Genomic DNA, 15,283 nt, shown 5'->3' with positions numbered 1-15,283 from the left:
GCTGTTGGCACTTTTTGTTTGAGATTCGTAGGGAAGGAAAACACCCACTTCTTACGCTAAATAGTTCATTGCTTTCCTTCTCCCCTCCCTTCTCCCTCCCTGCCGTGTTTTGAAGGTATAGTCATATTTAGGAGGAGAAAGATAAAAGGTAATTGGAAATTTCTGATCTGAACCTGCTAAAGGGGAGTCTGAACCCCTTTAACTGTTGAGATGGGGATTGCGTATGAACCCACGGACCTGAAGAACCCACAGACAGTGAACCCAGAATTCAAAAGGCCTGTTTTCTAAATTCAGAGTAAGAACAGCCAACGTACCACAAGGCTCTGAAGAAAAGCTGGTCCCACAACTATCTGTATCAGGGCATCTCTAGCAGGGAGAGTTCCTAAGAAGGCACCACTAAGCCTAAGCCCCTGCCCTGGGCATCAGCTTCTATCCCAAATCCCCAATGTTAGTCCAACAGTTGCTGAGAGTTACGACTTTAAAAGTTCTTCCAGTGTACCAGTTCTTCCAGTATTGACATGTGAAGCATTAGTATTGGCAGGTGTGGCTTTGGAGTTATCTCAGAGTAATTAGAATGTAATTCACTTTTATACCCTTGTTATTTCTTTCAGTACAATGGTTCTCGTCCAAGGGAGGAATGGGAAATGTGGCACCCGACTCTCATTGCGGAAGCCCTCTTTGCAATATCCAACATTTTAAGTTCCTTGCGTCTCATATCCCTGTTTACAGCAAATTCACACCTGGGACCCCTGCAGATTTCTCTGGGACGCATGCTGCTAGACATCCTTAAATTCCTTTTTATCTACTGTCTGGTGCTTCTGGCTTTTGCCAATGGACTGAACCAGCTTTATTTTTACTATGAGACCAGTGCCTCGGAAGAACCCAACAACTGCAAGGGGATCCGATGTGAGAAACAGAACAATGCCTTCTCCACGTAAGACTTCTTTTCTGGTTTTAAGGTTGACTTCCACAATCCCCTCTTGTACCTGCATTTTCCTGTTGTCTGTCACTGCACTGAAACTGCCTTTATTTATTCATTTGCAAGTATCGGGCGGGCTGGTTGACTGTGCAAGGACGGTGTGAGCTGAGTGGGGCAGCCATTCTGCTCAGCTTTGCTGTCACAGAGACCTCACTTGGGTCTGGAAGTGAGAGAGAATCATTTTAGTTGTGGACCCACGAGTCTCCCTGCGTGATCCTGCAACTTAGATTAGATTATGACTATGTACAATTTCAGTGTATTTGAGAAAGCAAGTGTCCTTTTGCCATAATAATTCTTTTGTCTGATTCTGGAGGATAGGAAGGGAAGCTAAACAAAGCATAGAGAACAAGGGATAAGCCTATGAAAAAAAGCTATTAATAAGTAATGTGATACAGCAACAACAACAATCTCACTAAGGCCATTTTTAGGCATACACGATCTTGCAGGCTTCTCTGATTTCCTTGCAGTGGGGTGAGACTGAAATCTCAGCAAACTCCTTTTAGCTGGAAATGCTGGTACTTTACTGAGATGTTGGCGTGGAAGTCGCTGTGATGACAGCTGGCAGGGCTGAAAGAGCACGTGCTGAAAAACACCATGAATTGTCTTTCCGATGTATTTGTTTTAATTACTAATAGTGGAAATAATTATAATAATCAGCCCCCACCTAATTGTTCTTGCTGCTTGCACAGTACTTAAAACACAATGGGAAGAGAAATAAATAAAACACAGTCTAGAAAAAGGCCTACGCCCTGCAAACAAGCAAAACAAAACTGTTGTCCACCGCTTGGTGCTAAATTAAATACAACTTGTCATGATGCCCTCAGTTGTCCACCTTTCCCCAGCTGAAGGCTTGAGGTGAAGAAAGGATTCGTGACATCTTTGCACTGCTGTGGAAGCAGATGATGGCCGAGCCCACCTGGCTGGGTGGGAAGAGAAGAGGCTCCAACGCTGTCCCATGGGCTCCATCCTTACAACGGGGGTTTCGTGGGACACAGTCCAGCCGTGCGAGAGCATCGTGACCTGGTAGACCAGACGTGCTGCGGTTTTCCACTGCGGAGCAGGAACACCATAGCCTTGATTAATTTTCTCATTAAACCCATCTCTATCTGGAGGAAGTGAATGGAACTGCACTGTGCTAATGAAAAACAGAATGAGAGACTTCAGTCTTTTTTTTCTATTTTAATTGCTTTGCATGCCCCAGAAATGTGTTGTGCTGCCCTTGCAAAGGAATTAAATAACAAATACTATTCCTTGATCTGTGTCCGTATTGATGCAGCAGCCAGAGGGAGGAATGTTTGGCAAGCAGAGTGTTTGTTAAACGGCAAGTCCTGGCTCGTGAAGGGTCAAACCCCCAGAATTCAGGACCAGCTTTTCCCTGGCGCTGTGCTGAACAGATGTATTTGGTTCTGCATTCTGCTTTGGACCGGTCTCCATTGCAAACCAGTTGTTTTACAGATTTCGCTGCCAGCAGGTTAGTGGAGAAATCAACAGCAGGATTGGACTGGAGAAAAAGAGCATTTGGTCAGCAGGAGAAAAATAAAAGATCCTCAAGTGTGTAGGAGGGTATAAGATCCTGGGAACTAGAAATGATACAGACCCACTTAACAAAAGTGTGCAGATCAGCTTAAATACAGACCACAATTTCTCCCACTCCGACATTCAGTTTCAACCCCCTGCCAAGGAGAATGTAGCAAAGAAAGGAAATTGAGGGGGCTCCATCTCTATGGCAGAGGCTTGTTTAAAACAAAATCGCAGTGGGAGGGGATCCATTAGGACTGAGGTCTCCTGGCAGGGGACAGAATGCTCTGCAGTTACTTTTTGTTTGAGACTCACTTAAGAAATTTATTATTTAACATGTTCTTAAAAGTTTAAATAGTCGTTATTAACACCCCCAGTACCAGCTGACATTTGGCCTGGGTACAGACACACAGCATGGGCGACTGGCAAAGAACGAGCAACCTGCGCAAGAGCAAATGACATTGTTGGGCCGGGCAGGGCAGGCATGGCTGGAGAGAATTCAAGTCGGAGCTGCTGTTACCTCAAGTTTGCTCATAGTTCATCCCTAATGAAAGAATACATGTAGAAAGCTTTCAATCAGTACCCTGTCATTGCCATCAACATTTCTAGGCAGTCACACAATAAGATGTAATTTTGTAAGGGAAGAATAAGCAGGAGGCCACTGGTGTTTGTACAACTTGTTTAAAATGTGACGCCTATTTACTGCTGCATTATTCCCTATTACTCCCAAAGGATGGGTTTAATGTTTTCTTGGTGAGGAAATTTTCTGCGTTGCAAACACAGATCATGGAAAAGTAATATTCCTTTGTGACAGCAATGAAGTCATGAATAATTTAAGGTTTTATGCTTTGGCCTCCCCATCCTTTAGAAAGTAGAGTGTCTGCTGCTTAGGCAGACAGTTGGAAAACATGTTTATCACTGTGGTTCCGGTAACTAAAGGAGGGAGAAGAGAGGAAGAGGAGGATGGGGCGAAGGTCACACCTTACTGCCTTTGAGACTTGTTGCTGAAGATCCAGCGTATACTCAGCAGGAGGGGACAGTCCCTCAATCACAATTTCCAAAATTCTGGTTTTTTAAAGCTGCTTCTCCAAAGTAGTGTGAGCCCCACCTGAGACATACCGAGAAGAGACTGTGGTTCTGGCCTGTTATTACATGCTGAGGAAAGAGTAACTCAGCCGTACTTCTGTGCAGCAACCCACTGCTGTCTTTTTCATGTCCACATGTCTTAGTCTGGGCCCAATATATTCCTGGTTAATACTGTGAGTTCAGAGCAACGCACTGATCACTTCTAAGACTGATTCCAGTTTCATGCCAGGCATGTCTGACTCCCTGGAGCCTACAGCCTAATCAATACTTTGACTGCTAATAATTAAAGTAAGTTAAAAGATAGCTAGCACTCCATCATTTCTAGTAGAGAATTGCTTAGCATTCTTTGGTTAATCCTTATTTTACCACCGCACTTATTTAATAAGTCTAACAAACAGTCTGACTTTTCGAAGAAAGGATTTTTGCTTTAAAGAGTCTATAATTTTGGCCAGTGAAAAATATACGATATGGCCACAAAATATAAAGAAACTAAATCCTTATATAAAGCATGAGGATACGTGTGGAACAGATGCCTGGAGAAGCCAGGAGAACAGATCCCTGGTATGTCAAGTAAAGTATCTGAATTATTTGTATTGATTTATCTAGTAGGAACATTTGAAAATATCCACTGACCTGGGGCCAAAATGGAAACTCTTAAACAGGCATGTGTCATTTTTTGATTATATAAATGCCATATTTTGTAAAGCCAAAACAAAGACGCCCAAACAGAGCAATTATTTAGATTGTGTATTTGACGTGATTGGAAAGGTCACTTGTCTTTGGCTGAAGCAAGAGGAGACCTGGGATGATCTCACCAGCTGTAAAGCACGGGAGGTCAGGTCTGGTTCATCTGTGCAAGGGACACTTCAAAAGCAGAAAACCTTTCGAGCTGAATTAATGTGATGAGTCTCTCCCATCTGAGTCACTCCTGAGCAGTTTTTGCAGAGGGCATCTCACAGTGCTGCACAAACCAGCCCCAGGACCAGCAGATTTGGCCACCCAGCAGTTTTGGCCACCCAGCAGTTTTGGCCACCTGCGTTGCTGACAGACGGGCCCCTGGCTCCCTGGGCTGCTCCACTCGTGGCCGAAGGAAGGACAAGTCCTCAGCCTGCATTAGAGCAGAAGGTGGACGTGAAGGTGATTTCTCACCTCTCCTGCCTCGCGGTGCCTCGTTGCTGTGTGCTACTTAACTACTACAGTCGTGCTGAACTTTGGGATGGGTTCTCCAAATGTTTAGTCTGCAGACATGTTAATGATGCAGGCACTGATTAAACAGGAGAGTTTATAGATAACAGCAGCATCACTGTGTGGCAATTTTAATTAGAAGGAATATATTCTGGCTGTTCTTTGCATGTGTGTAGAGTGGGAAAGGGTACCTTGGGTTCCTTCAGGGCAGCTGGGCTCATTGCATCTCACAAGGATGTGGACAAGGCTCTGGGACAGGTGGTAAATGGTGATGTGACACAGCTCTCACATGCATTGGGAAAATCAGTGTCTCTGGGGCTCCCGAAGTCCGTGTGTTCCCCACCTGAACACTGCCTGAACCACACATTGTTTGCTGTTTCTCAGAGGCAGGTAAGCAAGTAAAAATCTGTCTTTCTTTGCAGACTTTTCGAGACCCTGCAGTCACTCTTCTGGTCTGTGTTCGGTCTGCTGAATCTCTACGTCACCAACGTCAAAGCCAGACACGAGTTCACTGAATTTGTTGGGGCCACTATGTTTGGGACCTACAACGTCATCTCCCTTGTTGTGCTGCTCAACATGCTCATAGCCATGATGAACAACTCGTACCAGCTCATTGCCGTAAGTTACCTCACTCTCTCTTTTTGCTTTTATTTTTCTCCGTGTGCCTCATCTGTTTGGCTTATAGCAAGTGTGTATCTTCTAGAATGCTGGAAACTGCTGCCCCCAGTTTTTGACAGCAGGTAGTTGGGATTTCTGCTCACTAGCACTGAATCATGCTTGTGGAGGAGGTTTTGCTCTGTTTGTAACGCTGCTTAGCTGGAAAAGGCTTATCAGCTGTGATCTGCCCTTGTCTTCTCCTATAGAGTAACCTCACCGATCCCCTTGTCGTTAGCAGCTGATTTGCTTTGCAGAGGGGATATAAAGGGAAGCCTTCCCTCTCTTCATGGTGTTTGTTTTTAACTTGGGGGGGATGTTTTTTCTCTCATATTACTATTTTCTCATTTGAAACCCTGTGTGTCAGGAGCCCAGTCCTGTAATTTCTTATTCCACAGTCTTCCCACTGGAATGAGCTCATTTCCATCGTACCACCAGCCAGTCCCTTGGCAGCTGCCTCAATAGACCTGTAATCTCAGATTCCTGAGTAACCTCAGTGCAGATGGATGGGAGCGGAGGCAGCTCAGGGCTGCCAGTTGGCTGCACAGCCAGTTCCAAACTTAACTGTATCTTCATTTTCATGTTCAACACTGGTCTCTCTACTGTAATCTCATTCTGTGTACCTAAAAGCCAATTTGTACATTGATGATTTAATTTGTCGACAGATTGAAAACTAAAGCAGCATGGCTCCGCGTTTTAAGGCTCTTCAGGTAAACTACACAGAAATAGAATAGAAGGAAGCTAAATCTTGTGTGCACAGTACTTAAGATAAACCAGTGGGCACTTACTTTGCAGTTTTGATGCCAAAGATGATAAGTTTAGAGGTAGTGGGGTGATGAAGTGTTACACCATCGGCGAACAGCAGTTAGGAGAGTCGCTTGTGTCTTCAGCTGGTCGCTCACAAGTACAGGCAGAGTAGAGACCTCCTGCTCTGCTTTGGATGACTCTTGGATTTACTCTAGAAGACAGAGGATAAAATAGAGAAACAAACAAACCAACCAGCACCAGGTGTCACTGCTGCCATCGCCACGTTCCTGGATAAATCTCTGGGAAGTGTCTGGGTGAGCTCCTTTCCTGGCTAAACCACAGAGGATTGAGTTGTCTGCTTGAAGAGGTTTCACAACTGCTGTTGATCATCTGCTGACTCAAGTGGCTCCTAAATTTAGTTATCTAGTCAAACCGAGCACAGATCCAGTCAAATTTGTGATACTTTTGGACATCTGATCTTTATCACGTTAAAAAGTGTGAGAAAAACTGGACCGTTGACCTTCCAAATGAGCAGAAAAGCAGCTTTATCAGTCTGTTTCACCACTTTAAGTGCTTTTTCTTTGTTCAGTGCTACTCCCCACATTCCAGGGAGACAAGAATGAAGGGCAGAAAACAAAGATACTCTCCTTGGCCATCCTCTCCCATTCCGCTGCCTTTATTGTCACCGAATAGGCCTGTCCCCAACACAAAGCCCAAACTAAGAATAAGCAACGTTTGCTATTCACTGGGGTACAAACCACTCATCATGCTTTTCCCAGAATAATTTGAGTGATACAATGACACATTACAAGCAACCCCACATGACTTAGAGAGACCCATCATAACAATTAACTGCAGGAATGGTCCAGAGCAGACTGACAAATTTGCTTCATGGGGCTCCTAAGGGCAAACACCAACTGATCCGTTTCCCTGAAGAAAACTCATTAATAAATGTTGAGCTTTACAACTGTGGGTCAGTTTTTGAACCTCTTGTGATCAGGTCTGCCCCTTTCTGAATCAGTAGCCTGGTTGCTAGACGGGGCATTTCTTCCTCCTGGTATTTCTATTGTATGGAATACCCAGGGAATTACAGTGTTCCAGGGATGGACGAGTTTCTTGGAGTGGGGTGGAGATCTTCTCCTCAAACACATCAGTAGGAAATCTTGTGCCATGTGCAGCACTCTGCAGAGAAATAAAAGGAGCTAAACATCAATCCCTGATGCATCTCTACTTATTGATTTCCCTGCAGTGGAGTCATCAGGACATCTTAATTAATGTCACTTGTTAATGAGCCAGTGGCGCTGCTGCAATGCAAACAGTCTTTCTCATCTCCTTTTTTAAGGGGACAAATACGTTAATGCACTTGTAGCAGTTATTCTTCAGGTTAGCTTCGCTCCAGTGTCTCTTATAGTCATTATTTCTGCTGTGAGGTAGAGGAAGGAGAATCCAAGCTGCTCTTTCTTGTCCCTCCCCAGCAGGGGTTGGGGTTTGGGGTTTGGTAGCTGATGAAGCGCTGTAGGCGCAGGGCACGAAATCACAGGGTGTCTGGAAGGTGGAGCGAGGCGAGCAAAGAGTGAACCCTCCACGCAGCTTTGAGTGATTCCCCACTCTCAGACGAAAGAATTTTTCTGCCATAATCTTGTTGATTTTTTTTTTATGAAGCTATTTCAGACTTCAATAAGTACATTTTTCTAGGGGTACCCTGAAGCAGTTTCAATATTGATTTTTTTCATACAACCCATTTTTCTCTTCTGCCAAACTACCGTCAAGAGCCGGTTATGAGAGACACTCCGTTTCACTTGACAAAGCAAACCAAGTCCAAACGCACACCAACATTTCCATATGCTTTGCGCTGTTCCAATATGTGAAGACCAGAATGTTCTATACAAGCAGCACAGAATGCAGCTGGATGTTACGCACTGCCACGTCTCTCATCTCAATACCTTCCCAGACATGACAGAAATACCATCACCTGATGAACAGAAGAGGAATATGTCACCACGACAAGAGGAAGGACAATGGAACTTGAGAGTAGCCAGGCGGCTCCATCATTCCTCAGTGAAGAAAGCACCAGTGGGTGATGAGGACACTTTATGCCATCGGCTATTTCTCAGGATTGCCACTGCTGCTGCAATTACACAAACCTTCTGCCAGTTGTTTTCAAAACAATGCGATAGTGGGTGTTACTCGGGGTCCTAAGGGGCAGGTGCATTTTGGCCTTTCTGGTGCCCTAGAGTGCAGGTACGTTTTGCAGGGAATTAGCAATCTACGTGTATTTTCTGAAAGCACGTTCCTTATGGACACATCTGTGACGTTGCGGGAAGTCACGCAGGAATTGGTCACTGGAACTGTCCCAACGGTTCTGGCTCTGCAGCTGCAGGAGCACGGGAAGATCGATGGAAGAACGCCCACTAAAGCCCATCTGCAGGAACAAAAGCACAGGGCTGTGAACTCGTAATCTGAGTTCCAGGTGAGTTAGAGCGATAAGCACCAGGCGTCCCACTGATGTGTGAAGGAGAGATGTAAGCACTTGCAGCTCTCGGATGCTTTAGGAACGTACAACACTGGTTAATACCTCAGGGACAGTGTCACATCGCCATAGGTCTGAGAAAAATTGCCTCTAACTCCCGTGCTCGAAAGTGAAGTGTGTAATACGCGGCATACGTGCGATGTTGGAACAATGGCTTCGCTCTAGCAGGATGTATTGAGTTACAAAATCAATTTGTATCTTACATTTTGTATCCTCCTGTTGGTTTGCATGTCTGTTATTTCAAGGTGGTTCATATCAGACAGCGGTCACTGCAAAAGACACCTGCAGGTTTGGTTTTTTAAAGTGGATCTCTGCGAGCGGAGTGTGTGATCGAATTGAAACATAGCTGCCAGTGTTTGGATGGGAGAAATTAGGGCACTGGACACCAAACTAGGAGCGCACTTCGAAATGATGGAATGAAATAGAGTGGATTAGCACATATTGTGGAAGACAAGACTGAAAATCATAAATATTTGGCATAGCAAAACAAAAGCTGTGGAGCAGACAGATACAGTTCATCTGTGCAGCCAAAAATAACTGATCACTTTCAGGAAATTGTGACTGTAAATGTAGGGATGTTGTACATGGAATCTTCTCCATTTTTGCAGAGTAGAGAGCTTAAAAGGTAAAGCCCAGAGGAATGTAAAGATTTTTCATCTCCCTATTACACTGTTTCCGAGATGACTTTGGATACCCCCGAGGAAGGAGTATCAAACTCTTCTTGACCTGCCCAGAACACAAATTCCCCTGGTTTTCTGTACCAGCTGGACTCCCTCAGCACCATGGCAGTAATTGCTCCCCAGTTGAATTCATAACAGCAGCAGAAATTCTCATCCCCGCTGTGATCTGTGACCCTTAGGACTGTCAAAGAACCCTTGCTTCTCCTCTGCTTGCACAACCCGCACGGTTCTTACTTGGTGTCTTTGCTAAGGAAGAATTGGACACAGCGATGAGCTCACCTCGAGGATACACAGCTGGAACATCCCTGCATGTGGCAGGTTTGGAGGTGGTAGATATCCCCTTCAGAGCTAAGACCAGCTCCAAAGCCTGGACTCAAATCTAAACTATTATAAAGCATCAGGAAGCATTCATCTCACCAGCTCCATTTCAGAATCATTAATTTTAATTTCTTAGGAGAAATTGAAATGTATTTGTTTTTTAAGTCTGTCTTACAGCAGGAAATGAAATTATGGTCGCACTCTTGTTGCCAATATAAGCTGGGATTAATGTCTCCTGAAGCTTTTTATGGTGTAGCAAAACAACTCAGCTCTAGAAAGGAGATTAAATGGCTCTTCTTTGGTTTGCCAGCTGAATGAAGTATCGCTGTTTGTCCTCCAGTTTTATGGCCCCTGGGGGCTCCCGCTCACCAAAATCCTCACTGTCCACATGTAGAGCCTGTGTTCTGGGTCCAGGTAATACCCTGAGGCTTTTCTTCATTCTACAATGCAACTGTAATTACCTAAATCTCAATTACTGCACTACCAAAGCTCATCCGTGTCATCAGTAATAATTAATTGGAAGCGCAAATTCTCCTGAACTTACTCTGTACCTTTTGTGGCACTTCGACGGGCAGATTTCTGTTACATTTCCCAAGAGGTGCGGGATTGTGAAGAAGCACTGGACCCTGCTCTCCAGCTGCAGCACATCTGCAGGGGAGCGGGATGGATTCACAGTATCACAGTATGTCTGGGATTGGAAGGGACCTCAAAAGCTCATCCAGTGCAATCCTCCCATGGAGCAGGAACACCCAGATGAGGTTACACAGGAAGGTGTCCAGGCGGGTTGGAATGTCTGCAGAGAAGGAGACTCCACAACCCCCCTGGGCAGCCTGTTCCAGGCTCTGCCACCCTCACCATGAAGAAGTTTTTTCTCAAATTTAAGTGGAACCTCTTGTGTTCCAGCTTGATCCCATTACCCCTTGTCCTACCATTGTTTGCCACCGAGAAGAGCCTGGCTGCATCCTCGTGGCACTCACCCTTTATATATTTATAAATATTAATAAGGTCACCCCTCAGTCTCCTCTTCTCCAAGCTAAAGAGCCCCAGCTCCCTCAGCCTTTCCTCACACGGGAGATGCTCCACTCCCTTCAGCATCTTTGTTGCCCTACGCTGGACCTTCTCCAGCAGTTCCCTGTCCTGCTGGAACTGAGGGGCCCAGAACTGGACACAATATTCCAGGTGTGGTCTCCCCAGGGCAGAGCAGAGGGGCAGGAGAACCTCTCTGACCCACTGACCACCCCCCTTCTAACCCACCCCAGGTACCATTGGCTTCCTGGCCACAAGGGCCCAGTGCTGGCTTACGGTCATCCTGCTGTCCCCAGGACCCCCAGGTCCCTTTCCCCTACACTGCTCTCTAATATGTAATTTCCCAACCTATACTGGAACCTGGGGTTGTTCCTGCCCAGATGCAGGACTCTACACTTTCCCTTGTTAAACTTCATTAGGTTATTCCCCGCCCATCTCTCCAGTTTGTCCGGGTCCCGCTGGACGCAGGGGATGCCCGGCAGGTGTTCATTGGAAGCGAAGGCAGATGCAGTGCGGCAGCGGTGTGCTGGGCACCGCTCAGCCCGTGTGCCAGATCAGCCCTGCAGCCCCGCTCCGGACTGGCAGGCAGCTTAATTGCTTTTTGTCAGCAAGCTGAAGTATTCATTTGAAGGTGTAGAACTGTTTGTCTTTTTGCTGCCTTTGGCCTAATTACATATAACCCACGGACTTGAATCAAGTTGTTAATATTCATCGGGTGTTTGCAGAGCCTCTAAATGGAAGCGCTCGATGTGCTCTGACTTCACATGCTGCATCTTTCTTCTCTTGGACCAGGCAGAGCTAATTCTCCATCCTAGGGCTCAGTCCTGCAAACTCCTGTCGTACAAGTATTGACAGCAGGATCAGAAGGTTAATCCTTTTGGTTGTTTTTAATCTTTGAAAACTCAGATATTTACCTGACCCTGTATACCACCATGGCCAAAGCACTCAGAGGAGCAGAAACATTACATTTAAGTGTAAAACAAGATGTGCTTGCAAGCTGTAGATGACCCCTGGCCGATTCAAGACGTTACAAGGAATTTGCTGGCATTTGTATGGACGGGTTCTGTTTTCTTTGGTGTGCTTAACACACCAGTGCCCCACATGACAGGTCAATAATTCTCTGCCCATTACGTGCGAAGCCGCGCAGCAAGGTTTGCTCTTGCTACATGATAGAAATAGAAGTATCCAGATGGAACCACATAGGCTGCAGGCCCCTGCGTTATCCCATCTTTTATTTAGGCCTGACAGGCTCAATTAGCATTATCTCGTGCTTCTGCATCGAGGGGACTTCTGTGAAAAAGGCAGAAGAGGAAAAGTGAAAGATAAAGGAAAATATTACTGAGGAAGAAGCAGTGAAAAACTAGAAGGGATTTATCTGGCAAGAGCTTTCGTGTGATACTAAGCAATAGGAACAGCTATATTAGATTCCTCTGAAACGTGACTTTTACGGGCCAGTTCCTTTTCAACACATTGCAGTCCTGCAAATAAGTTGATGCTGATTATATAGGTGAAGCAGGATACATAAAACTCCATCCAGTTAAATTAGAAGATGTCTAATAACCTGGGTGCTGTGCTGTGGCTCTTCATCTGCATTTCTGTTCTCTGGTCGGGCCCCGCTTGCAGAATCCAGGGAGCAAACAGGGGCTTCGCCTCCTCAATTCGTGCTCTCTGCACGGCTTAAGATTCACTTAGAGACTTGAGTGATCTCATACATTTGTAATGGCTGCTTCTTTTGCCTCAAGGATATATTTAAACGATCAGGATGTTTAGGTAGGATTTTTCATTTGTGAGCGGTTTTTCCGTTTCTGGCAGCTCGGTTCAGGCGCTGTGTTGAAGTGACGGTGCCAGCAGCGTGACTGCATTCCATAGCACCCACTGGTGCCGTGAGCTTTACAGACCCAGTAAAAGACAGTCATAAAAAGAGCAAAATACTAAAGCATTTGGTACCTGAAGATGTGTACATGTTTCATTGCTTAACTATGGAAGTTTGGGAATCATCATTTGATTATTTTGGTTATTGAGGAAGGGATATAAGGGCTGTGTATACATGTCCATAAACAGGCTGTGAAGCCTAAGGAGATAGAGCCAGGCTCACAGCTTTGATTCAAGGAGATTCCAGCAACACATGGAAACAGCCCCCTCGGTCAGCCCGGTAATGAATTGACTGTGTTACCGCCCTTCTCAGCTCCGTGTAACCAAATAGTCCGGGAAACATGGTTGTAGCATCGAAGTCAGCAGCAAACACCATCAAAAGTGTTTTGTGATTGTTCATACTCAGAGTTCAGATCTAAAAGTTACAAATGGCCCTAAATAACACATTAAATAAACTGCTAGACTTTTAAATACCTTTGCTGCAGCTGATGTCGCATTTTCTGGCTGAAATCACATCCTTCTAATGGCATAGACTGGATCCTGGGATCAGAAATGCACCTGTGGATCCAAACAGGGGTTTTTCTTCTTGGGACTAATTTATCTTGGGAAAAAGAAAAACAAAGAAACAAGAAATAATAAAGAAGGGTACAGAGAAGTACCCGGTTCTCCTTCCCATCTGTCTCCCACAAGTCCAGCAATAACTTTCAAGCCATTTCTTCTTCCTGGGAAGAGTCCGATCCCAGGCTCAGCAGCTATACAGAAAAAACAATCAAATCTAGTATTCTGGAAATGGTGCAAGTAGAAATGGGGCAATTTTTATTTTGCCATGGTACCAACAGCATCCTCAACACTCCAGCACTTTGTGTTAGACAAACCTCACCCCACCATTTCTGAATTACTTGGTTTTGGCCTGGCTGGAAGTAGTTAACATTACCAGCATAGACCCACCTTATCTCCCTGACTTTCAGCATGAAAAGAGGCTCTTATCAGGCAGCGATAAAGGACAGAGAATGGACGGCAGGAGCTGGAAAGCCTCAGTGGTATCTTTCTCATTGTTTCTTCCTGCTGAGGCTTTCTTAGAGAACTGTTTGTGTGACCTTCCCACTGCTCTGATTTGACTATTAAAATAAAACCTGAACTTTGCTGGAATATGACTGAAGAAAGAAAAAAAGGTGTCAGTTCAGATAATTTAAGTGCACTAAAACCAGCACAATCCACAGTTCTGTCTTCTCAAATATCATTTTCCCTGGCCCTCTCACTAGCGATCACCTTTTCCATCCAATATGTTGGTGGGAGATGAAAGGCCATTGATACACATAACCTAAATACATTGTGGAGTGTAGTGCGCTGTGAGCCATAATAAAAATGTTAATTATGAATGTGTTCTGCACATAGAAGTTATAAATAGAAATGCTAAAGCACGTGCTTTCCAAGTGCAAACACACTGATTCCCGGCGCTGGGACGCGCAGCCCGAGGTCTGTCCTGGGGAGCGGTGGCCGGTGCTGCAGCTCGGCTGGTGGCTCTTGCTCCGGTGTCACTCTGGAGTGAAGGGCCCTGCTCTTCGCTTGACCTTGTGCACGCAGAAGCCCTCTGTGGTTTTCTTTCCCATTGCAAGCAGTGCCGTACACCATTTCCATAATTTCCGAGCCTCTCTGGCTGCACTCCGAAGATGGAGCCTTTCCTCCACCTCATAAAACGCAGTCGCTGTGCTGTATGTCTTGTTGACGCTGACCCGGCCATTCCCTTCATCTGTCTAAAATGATGGAGCTTGGACACTGCAAAAGTCAGAAAGCTTCTCCTAACTGCTGCTGTTACAGTGAGTTCTTTTAGGGGCTCTACCATGGCTGGGGTCTTCCAAGTTTTCAAGTTGTGAAGGCTTGCAATCCCATTGATGGCTTATCTGAAATGTCTGCAATGTAAAAATGTACATTTGGGGTTTTTTCTCCCTTGCGCTCTGTTTCATTTCCTCGCCTAAGGGCCTTGCTGCCTCCTGCCTTTCACCAGGTAAGGGCAGCTCCTTTCTGAAATGGAGTCAACCTGCATCCCTGGACCAATAATTCACTTTTCTTGTATCCCAGTGCTGGTATTTATTGATGAGTATTTGGCGCTGCTCAGGTTCCGCTCGCTGTCCCCAGTGCAGTGATTCTGTGCTAGGCAGCACTTTCATCTCTGCTCCTGCTGTCTCATCCCCTAACTGTTCTAATTGCTTTTTCTAATGCTAGATTGTCCTCCTTTAGTCATTTTTCTTGTATTATTTTTGAGACTGATCCTATTAAGTTCTTATCCTTCAGTATGTCATCCCCAGCTTTGAAAGCGGAGTCGTTTGTTGTCAGCTGTAGCTGAATTACCCATGCATTAATTGCCTTTGTAGGTCCCTGATTTTCCTCATAGTCGTTTTTTTTCTTTTGACGACATATTTTTCTTTGAAAAATATTAAGCATGATTTACCTCAAATAGCCTGCTTGGATTTTTTCTTCTTGCTCCTCTAAGCTTGTCATTAAACTCCCAAGCTTTGCTGATGTTATCACCAGTTTGCCCAACACATATTACAAAATTAACACCTTTGAAACGGTGCCAGAGTTGTGTGTGTTGGGTTTTGTAATGATTAACTTTCTCCTGACCCTTTTTCTGCTGTGGTTTCTGCTCAGGACACACAAGGGTATATTTCTTGTTCCAGCCTCCTTGAA

The 15,283-nt window shown here is 45.2% G+C and overlaps 1 protein-coding gene across 1 annotated transcript in view; it reads left to right on the top strand.

The window, feature by feature from the left end:
• TRPC5 (transient receptor potential cation channel subfamily C member 5) overlaps positions 1-15,283 on the top strand; it is a gene marked incomplete at both ends in the record, with an annotated part of 61,862 nt that overhangs the window by 37,851 nt on the left and 8,728 nt on the right. The window contains 2 exons of the mRNA XM_080352915.1: positions 612-934; positions 5,191-5,386. Coding sequence (XP_080209041.1) covers positions 612-934; positions 5,191-5,386 — 519 coding nt within the window. The remainder of the gene's footprint in view (positions 1-611; positions 935-5,190; positions 5,387-15,283) is intronic.

Source organism: Nesoenas mayeri (assembly GCF_963082525.1).
Source record: "Nesoenas mayeri genome assembly, chromosome: 13".
Taxonomy (NCBI): domain Eukaryota; kingdom Metazoa; phylum Chordata; class Aves; order Columbiformes; family Columbidae; genus Nesoenas; species Nesoenas mayeri.
Note: the sequence above shows the minus strand (reverse complement) of the source record. Positions and strands in the feature narration are given on the sequence as shown.